This window comes from Portunus trituberculatus, chromosome 47, assembly GCF_017591435.1.
Source record: "Portunus trituberculatus isolate SZX2019 chromosome 47, ASM1759143v1, whole genome shotgun sequence".
Taxonomy (NCBI): domain Eukaryota; kingdom Metazoa; phylum Arthropoda; class Malacostraca; order Decapoda; family Portunidae; genus Portunus; species Portunus trituberculatus.
Window position 1 is genome coordinate 23,172,254 of NC_059301.1, and position 10,475 is coordinate 23,182,728.

A 10,475-nucleotide genomic window follows, 5' to 3' on the forward strand; every position below is an offset into this window, starting at 1 on the left:
GCCACCAACCAAGAAAAACATTAGGCTAACTTTGGAGCAGAAGATGAAGATAATTAAGATGAAAAGAGATGGAAAAAGGAACTGTGATATATCCAGAGAGTTTGGTGTGGGGGAATTAACTGTGAGAATGGTGTTTAAAAACAGTGAGAAAATTGAAAAAGCTGTAAAAACCTATGGTGGACAGATTTTTTATTCTCTTAGCCATTATACAAACACGGTGATCATTCATATGGAAAGATACCTGGCTCAATATATATATGTGATATAAATATGGGCAAAATATTACAAAAATATTGAAAAATTAGGCGACCATGGACGAGGGGGTCCACCATATTCAATTTTTCCCATAGAAATAATACTTGCAAATTTGCGACTCACAATGCCGCCCCATTTCTCGCTAAATTGGAGTAAGCACTGTATATATATATATATATATATATATATATATATATATATATATATATATATATATATATATATATATGATTGGTTGAAAACTCGATAATATGCTTTGAAATGTATGGAAACACAAATGGAATACAACTAGGCAAATACACACTACACCAGACCACAAATACACACACACACACACACACACACACACACACACACACACACACACACACACACACACACACACACACACATGTGACTATGAGCTCTGCTCCAACCCTGTAATATACAACTAGGTAAATACGTATACAATTCTCTCTCTCTCTCTCTCTCTCTCTCTCTCTCTCTCTCTCTCTCTCTCTCTCTCTCTCTCTCTCTCTCTCTCTCTCTCTCTCTCTATATATATATATATATATATATATATATATATATATATATATATATATATATAACTAATATACAATTAGGTAAATATATAATCATTTCTCTCTCTCTCTCTCTCTCTCTCTCTCTCTCTCTCTCTCTCTCTCTCTCTCTCTCTCTCTCTCTCTCTCTCTCTCTCTCTCTCTCACTCTCTATATATATATATATATATATATATATATATATATATATATATATATATATATATATATATATATATATATATATATATATATATATATATATATATATATATATATATATATATATATATATATATATATATATATATATATATATATATATATATATATATATATATATATATATATATATATATATATTGTGTGTGTGTGTGTGTGTGTGTGTGTGTGTGTGTGTGCATGTGTGTGTGTATTTACCTAGTTGTATTGTACAGGGTTTGAGTGGGGCTCATAGTGTCCTGTCTCCATGTCTCCATTTATCTAATTTTTCCTTAAAGTTATGCACATTATGTGCTTTAACAACTTCATTATCTAGTGCATTCCACTTTTCCACTGTATTTTCCAATATCCTTCACACACTGTCTTATCCTGATCTTTCCATGTCCTCTTGTCCTTCCATCTTCTGTCAGCAGCACCAGGTATTCTTTGTCTATCTTTTCAATGCCATTGACTATCTTGTACATTGTTATTAGGTCCCCACGTTCTCTTCTACCTTGTAAGCTTGGCAGTCCCATTTCTTTCAGTCGTTCTTCATATGTTAGGTCCTTTAATTCTGGCACCATCTTTGTAGCAATCTTCTGTATCCTTTCCAATTTTCTTATATCCTTTTTAGAGCTCGGAGACCATACCACTGCTGCATATTCCAGCCTTGGACATATCATGCTTGTGATGATTTTTTTCATCATATCTTTGTCCATGTATTGAAATGCCACTCTTATATTAGTCAACATTTTATATGATAGTCCAAATATCTTGCTTATGTGTTTTTCAGGGCTCAGATTTTCCTGTATGATCACTCCCAGATCTTTTTCCTCTTTAGTCTTCATTATTTGTTCCTCTCCCATCAAATAGTTCCATACCAGTCTTCTTTTACTCTTTCCTAGTTCCATTATGTGACATTTCTTGGCATTAAACTCCAATTTCCACTTCCTGCTCCACTCATAGATCTTGTTTATATCTTCCTGCAACAGCAGACAGTCCTCTCTGGTTTTGATAACTCTTAGCAGCTTTGCATCATCAGCAAATAAATTTATATAACTGTTTACCCCAATGTGAATGTCATTTACATAAATCTGAAACATAATGGGGCTAACACTGACCCTTGTGGCACTCCACTAGTTACTTTACCCCAAGATGAGTATGTATCTCTGATCACAGTTCTCATTTCCCTATCCTTCAAATAATCTCTTGTCCATTCTAGCAAAGTTCCTTGCAGTCCTCCTATGTTCTCTAGTTTCCAAAGTAGTCTTCCATGAGGGACTTTATCAAAAGCCTTTTTAATATCCAGGTATACTGTGTCCACCCATCCATCTCTGTTTTCAAGTCCTGCAATAACTCTCGAGTAGAAGCTTAATAAGTTTGATACACATGACCTCCCTGTCCTGAACCCAAATTGTCTGTTCGATATGACTTGCTCCTCTTCTAGAAATTTAACCCATTTTTCTTTGATAATTATTTCACACAACTTCCCAAGACACTTGTAAGTGACACTGGTCTGTAGTTTAGTGGTTCAGTTGCCTTTCCTCCTTTAAATATCGGAATTACATTGGCTCTCTTCCATTCTAGTGGAACTTTCCCTTCATTTATTGAACTTGTAATTATTTCCCAAATTGGATCCAGTAGTTGCTCTTTACATTCTTTTAACACCCAGCCTGATACACCATCTGGCCCCATTGCTTTTCTGACATCCAACTTATCCAATAATCTTCCAATATCCTCTTTGTGCACTGCAATCTCCTGTAATCCTTGGCAATGCAATGTCCTATTAGGTTCTGTGAAATCTTCTGCAGTGAACACCATTTTGAAGCTCTCATTCATTATTTCACACATTTCCTTCTCTGTTTGGTATGTCTTCCTTCTTTAATTATTTTTCAATTGTTTCCTTGTTCTTTGTTTTGCCATTTATAAACTTGTAGAAAAGTTTGGGTTCATCTTTGCTTTTATTCACCACATCTTTCTCAAAGTTTCTTTCTTCCTCTCTCCTTAATCTGATATATTAATTTCTGGCATCCTTGTACTGCCGTCTGTTGTAGTCATTTATCTGTTTTATGAGTTTCTTCCACGCTTTATCTTTTGTCTTTTTAGCTTGTATGCATCTAGCATTGTACCAAGCATGTATTTTTTTCTTAACTCTATAAACAGGTACAAATTTTTTTACTCCATTATATTTCTGTAAGAATATGTCATATTTCCCTTGTATTGTCTTTCTGTACATAGTATTTCTCCACTCAATATCAGCAAAATAGATCCTTTATTTTTCAAAATCTGCTCTTGCATAATTTAATCTGTCCTATGTAGTCATCTCTGTAACTTATCCCATCTTCCTCCTGAATCTGCATCTCTAATGTCACATGATCACTTCTTCCCATTGGACTAAGGTATTGCATGATTGGAGGGGGCTATGGTTTCTTTGTGAATACTAGGTTAAGCAACGATGGTTCTTCTTTCCCCGTATCTTGTTGACTCCTCCACCCACTGATCCATTGCATTAACCATAGTCAACTGTAACACTTCCTCGCTCCACTGCCCAGCATTATCCATTACTTCCATCTCTCTCCAGTTTACTTTTTTTGCAGTTAAAGTCTCCAACTAAAAGTATTCTTCTATCTCTTCTTATCATGTTATTTAGGCACTTAATCACCTGTCTTTGCATATCTTTATGTTCTTCCATTTCCCATTTGTTAGTCTTAGGTGGCACATATGTAACTATAATTTTTCTCTTCTTCAATTCCTCTGTTTTGATTGTTACTCCCAATACTTCCACTTTGTTCTCTTCATATTGCACATCCACACATATGTTATCATGAACCATTATTAGCACTCCCCCTTTATCTTTCCTGTCTCTCCTCCAGCTATTATATCCCTCCTCTTTAAAGTTAACATGGATCTGCTCTCTTAATTTTGATTCAACAATGCACATTACATCTGGCTTTTTCTCTTTCAAATAATCCCTAACCTCCAACATGCTTGATAACAACCCATATATATTAGTATAAGTCACCCTTAATTTCTTGCCTCCTTCATGACCTCCTCTTTTTGTTGAAAAGATTCTTGCAACTGCAGCCATCTTCCATCTTTCAAAAAGCTATCACTTACATGCCTTCCAGTGTACAGTTCCCATGAATTCTCGTTTTCTTTAATGCACTTTAGGAGAAGCACAACTCTTCCTTTGTTTATGAAACAAATGGTAATTTCATATCTTCCTCCCAAATGGAGTGAGAGCCATATAAAAAAGACCACTATTAACATCCTTTAAAGTACGCTTGGGCACTAATGGGTTAATAGTTTCACAGACAAACCACCCTCAGTAACAGACAATTTGTGGTAATGGACAACCCCTCACCCCCTGAGGCACCACTATATAATAGTAATAATAACAGTAATAATAAGAATGATAATAGTAATAATAATAATAATAATAATAATAGAAATAATAATAATGATAGTAGTAGTAGTAGTAGTAGTAATACAGTAAAAGCCCTCTTATCCGGCATCAATGGGACCGCCGACATGCCGGATACCAGAAGTTGGCGGATACTTGAATAGAAGTGAAATTATGTCCACAATCACCACCCTACACTCACGCATCTTACCATAACAAAGATCAGCTGAAATATACTCCCATTGAAAAGAAGATAAATCTCTCCATCTTACAGTCTTGTATAGGGGCAAAGTCAATAAAAGAGATGAATGTCAGTGTATCTTGTTCAAAAGAAACATGATATATAGAAGATTATGGCCGACAGCCTGATATAGTCAGGCAGGGCAAGACAAGGGTTTGTCTTTATTTAGAAACTGATTGTACCACACATTGCATTTAACACCATCTTTGTCCATCCATTCTTTTTTCATGAAAATGTACAAAATCACCTGGTGAAAATTTTATTTTAGATTTAGTGTTGCACTTGAAGATGAAGAAGGTATTCATTCTTTTGGTATATCACTGTCTCAGTTGTCTGTTACTCACTGATGCAAATTTACCACATGTGGTTCAGTAGTTTGTTTGGCTGTCGTCTTATACTTCTATTATCAGCTAAAACCACAAAGTTCAAAATTAATTTTTTGGCGTCCTCTTATCTGAAAGTCGTCTTATCTGCCAAAATATAGATTGTTTTATCTGTCATTTCAAATCATGTGTATTGCCTCACAATGTTTTCAGAATTGCATGTTACAATTAAAAATGTTATATTTCAGAAATAGTTGATGAAGACATTGTATTAAGCATAACCAAACGACTTGGCTTGACCGGTGCTCAGTTACAGTGGGTGGCAAGACACCGAACAATCCAGCAATGCTTTGGATTGGTGCAGGACAAAGGATACACATTGGCACTGGCCTGCAGTGGGTAGTCTGGTGGGGATTGTTATTATCTACATTTTTTATATAATTGTAGAGTTGTTTTTAGGATAGAGGTTATAGTGGAGTATGTTTTATTTTAAATTACAATTATAGATCTTTTGGGAGTACATAATGATCAATATTAGCTGGAAGTAAGGACAGAGGAGTTAATTTTCAATTATTCATGAAAGAAATGCTGTTAAAACCAGAGATCAGAGATGTTCATGGACTTAGAAGATGGGAATGTATCCTTGTAGTTTAAGTGCTGTTGCTTATAAAGTCTCATTTATAAGACAATTTTGCACAATTATATTGAATGCATGCTGTGCATCACTTCTTAGGGCACGAAATGTGAAGTTCATAAACAACAAGTATAAAATTATAGGGTAATGCAATATTTATTTTGTTATAGGGCATAGAATCTTGAGCTGAAAGTCCATATATTTTATATGGTATTGTGAGTTCTTCAGTATGACCTATAATGAAGTAGAATAATAAACTTTTTCTGCAAGTTATGCACATCTCACATGACCTAAAATATATTAATATATTGTGGCAAACCTGACAATAGATTTTACTTATGTGCATGATAGATGAATGATAGGTGAGGCTAGTCATTTGGGTAATCAGACCTTAGGAACTTTATCCCTATTGATTTGGGATAAGTCAAGGAAGTTTTCTTTTGATGCCATTTTTGAATGAGTGCCTATCATAACTTCTTGTGCTGAAAGAAGACATTTTGTGGTTAATGTTGCTTGTGTACCTTACTTGTCCAGAGCCAGACACACACACACACACACACACACACACACACACACACACACACACACACACACACACACACACACACACACACACACACACACACACACACACACACACGGCCCGGTAGCTCAGTGGTTAGAGCGCTGGCTTCACAAGCCAGAGGACCGGGGTTCGATTCCCCGGCCGGGTGGAGATATTTGAGTGTGTCTCCTTTCACGTGTAGCCCCTGTTCACCTAGCAGTGAGTAGGTACGGGATGTAAATCAAGGAGTTGTGACCTTGTTGTCCCGGTGTGTGGTGTGTGCCTGGTCTCAGGCCTATCCGAAGATCGGAAATAATGAGCTCTGAGCTCGTTCCGTAGGGTAACGTCTGGCTGTCTCGTCAGAGACTGCAGCAGATCAAACAGTGAATTACACACACACACACACACACACACACACACACACACACACACACACACACACACACACACACACACACACACACACACACACACACACCCGGTAGCTCAGTGGTTAGAGCGCTGGCTTCACAAGCCAGAGGACCGGGGTTCGATTCCCTGGCCAGATGGAGGTATTTGGGTGTGTCTCCTTTCACGTGTAGCCCCTGTTCACCTAGCAGTGAGTAGGTATGGGATGTAAATCGAGGAGTTGTGACCTTGTTGTCCCGGTGTGTGGTGTGTGCCTGGTCTCAGGCCTATCCTAAGATCGGAAATAATGAGCTCTGAGCTCGTTCCGTAGGGTAACGTCTGGCTATCTCGTCAGAGACTGCAGCAGATCAAACAGTGAAACACACTGCATAGTGTAATGGTTAGCACGCTCAACTCACAATCGAGAGTTCGGGTTCGAGTCCCAGGAAGTGGCAAGGCAAATGGGCAAGCCTCTTAATGTGTAGCCCCTGTTCACCTAAGAGTAAAATAGATATGGTATGCAACTCGAGGGGTTCTTTTCTGGTGTGTGTTGTGTGTGATGTGGTCTCAGTCCTACCGAAGATCGGTCACTACGAGCTCTAAGCTCTTTCCATAGGAAAAAGGCTGGCTGGGTGACCAGCAGATGACTGTGGTGAATAACACAATTACACACACACACACACACACACACACACACACACACACACACACACACACACACACACACACACACACACACACACACACACACATTCACAGATGGGCAGTAGTTATTTATGAATACATAAATGTATATTTTAATGCAAATTTTTATCTAGATGTTATATTTTTTGTGTTTTCCATTACTAAAAATAGTTTTTGAAGTATTTAAATACATTTCAGGGTGATATTTTTGTACTTTATGTAAATACAATTTTCAAGTATTCTTGTAAACACTGCATAAATCAAACAATGCACATCACTTGTGCACTGGGATCAAGGATCAAACCCCATGATAATCAGTTGCACATGGCAGTCAGAGTCCATGACTTCATATTGCCACATACATGTGAATTAACACATTCTGAACATATCTTAATTGATTATTTCAAGATACTTTCTTGATGCTGTTTAAGTTTTGTACATTTTGTGTATATTCACATGATTGATGAGATGCTTGGCAATGCAGTAAAGATAACTAGTAAAAACAGTTTTGTCTAGAAATTCAAGAGATTCATGGTTTTATAAATGACAGAACCAAAATTATTTTGAATGTACTCCAAAAGTTACATTTCTATAATATTCTAATTCATATCTAAAACCAATTAACTTTCCTGCAATGCATTTAGTATTTAAATACTTTTTCAGAGCATTACATGTATTTAATATTTTATATTTACATTCAGTTTGTGATATGTATGCCCATCGTTACACACACACACACACACACACACACACACACACACACACACACACACACACACACACACACACACACACACACACACACACACACACACACACACACACACACACACACACACACACACACACACACACCTGGCTGACATTTCCTTTTGAGGTGGTTATAGTCGAGACAATATGTCTGCATAATTAATGTATATGTACATGCATGCATACATTTACAAGTATTCCCTCACAAATTAGTCTCTAGATCTCTAGAGAAGAGAGAAATGATCCTTAAGGCATCACATCTACAAGATTTTTAGACCTGGATTATGTTATGAAACTGAAAATTTTTTGAAAAATTAAGAATTCATTGATAAGATTATCTTAAGATTTCATTGTTTCTTCTAATGCCATAATTAGCTATAGTATGTTTGATAAAACTTGATGCACAGTCTTACAAGTGTTGAAAACCCAATAAAGTTTCTCAAAACTCTTGCACCTAAACACAACTACCTCATCCTCTCCTGAACTGTCTTTGCAATCCTGGTAACTGGTGCAAGATGGAGTATCCTTGTATAGGCAGATGTTGTCCAGAAGGTGAAGCTTCCTGGTGTGCTCCACCTGCTCAAGTGTTGCCTTCTCATAGATTGCCTGCTCCTCATTGCTAATATCAATGAAAACTAATGTCATGGAATCTGTTTGAGTTGTGTTGGGCAATGAAAAACAGAGTGGAAAGTTTGTGGATAGTAAAATTTTTGCTGATGGGCTTTCACAGATGAAGGGAGTGGATGCATTTTGTAAAAAAGAAGAAAAGAAAAAAAAACTATTATTTAGCTATGACCAAAGGAAACAGCAACCCCTGTCTTGTGTTGCTGAATACACCAATGTATGAAATGTCATATCATGGAGTTTACAGAATGCTAATGCACAATATTGATAAAAAAAATAGTGTCACATCATAATAATTCCTAACACATTGCAAACTGTTTTGAATAATAAGTTAGCCATGTGCATGCATACCATGATTTACACCTACTTAATCATAATACCTGGTCATAGCTTTAATATATGTATGCAAATATAGTTCAGTTCTTGTCTTTAACACATCTTTTAACATTTCTATTTCACATATTCACCAGATATATAACAATTGCTAAAAGTTAGTATAAGCCCATTATATTATAATGAATCCAAATGATGATGAGAGGCTGAACTTACATAATTGCTACTTATTTGCACTCTATGACACATCATATAAATCACTTATGAACTACCAACAGTAGGTGTTTGGTTTTGGCTGATACTTGCTTATACCTAATGTAAATTGAAATAAACTAACACTATCTAAAAATATTTTTTTATGTGTAGTGGACTGGCGATCATTTGATGAACATAGTACACAAAGCAGTTTATGGCTAAACTCATCATCTTACTGCATTACTAGCAACATAGTTTGCTGCACCACTAGTGGATGGAACTTCATCAGAGTGGACTCTGACATAGTATATGACTAAGAACTGTTAGCCTGACAGAGCTAACTACATATAAAGTTCAAGCTATTGGAGACCAGGCTTCTTACAGAGGGAATTGCAGTTTTTAGAATTAGTGCTTGAAGAAAGTAGATTCATATAAAAGCTCTGAGTTAGCTTATATGTACTTTTTTTTTTTTTTATACAATGTGGGCTTTTCTGTTTGATAAAAAAAGTGACTATAACATATGCAAACCATTTCTATTCTTTTATTACTATCAAGAGTATGATAGTATCTGCTTTAGAAAGTGATTTTGATAGATTTTTTATTATTTTATTTATTCATTTATTGAAAATTTTGTTTAGTATTCTTTTAAACTTTTGGGACCATTTTTATTTTTACTTATTATTCTTTATTAATATTTAGAATGGACATTTGTAATCTGGTGATAAGCAAATGCAAATCCACAAATTTCCCAAGAGCTGCTGCATGCCTATAATAATCAGGGATTAGGAAACTAGTGGCCTTTTAAAAAATGTTTGGAGATTTACTGACAAAGACATCTTAGCTCCAATAGCATAAAATTTTATTGGCATGATTTGTGGCATACCTAATTTCTAGTCTTAATCTGAGCACTAGAACAGAGATCATTGCCAAAACATTCCTTCAAATACTGTAGTGATAAAAATAATCTAAAAGGTGATATATTTCTTAGAGTTTACATACATTGGTAGTTAACAAGTGGATTCATATACATTGTGTTGAATGTATAAGTGTGGTTATTGATGTTTACATATATAAGGTTTAATTAGAAATATGGCAATATAAATTTTTATGACAAAAATCTTTTAGGTTATACCAAGCCTTGCCGTGATAATAGCCATAATTATTCTTTAGCAGCTGGTTTTTGGTTTTAAATCCTAAAACAAATGCCTATTTTGTGTTGCTCAGACTGTATATACCACTGCTTTTTAACAAGTGAGTATTATTTTTGCATTATGTGTACTGTTTTCCTTAGTGAATCTTTTTCTTATGTAGTAGTGAAAAAATGCTGTTTTTTGAAAAGTGAAAATTGAATTATTAAGA

The 10,475-nt window shown here is 35.5% G+C and overlaps 1 protein-coding gene across 1 annotated transcript in view; it reads left to right on the forward strand.

The window, feature by feature from the left end:
- Positions 1-5,870, forward strand: part of LOC123520806 (glutamate--cysteine ligase regulatory subunit-like) — a 17,743-nt gene extending 11,873 nt beyond the window's left edge. The window contains exon 5 of the mRNA XM_045283427.1: positions 5,214-5,870. Within this exon, the coding sequence (XP_045139362.1) occupies positions 5,214-5,368 (155 nt within the window). The 3' untranslated portion in view covers positions 5,369-5,870. The remainder of the gene's footprint in view (positions 1-5,213) is intronic.
- Positions 5,871-10,475: the final 4,605 nt, after the last annotated feature.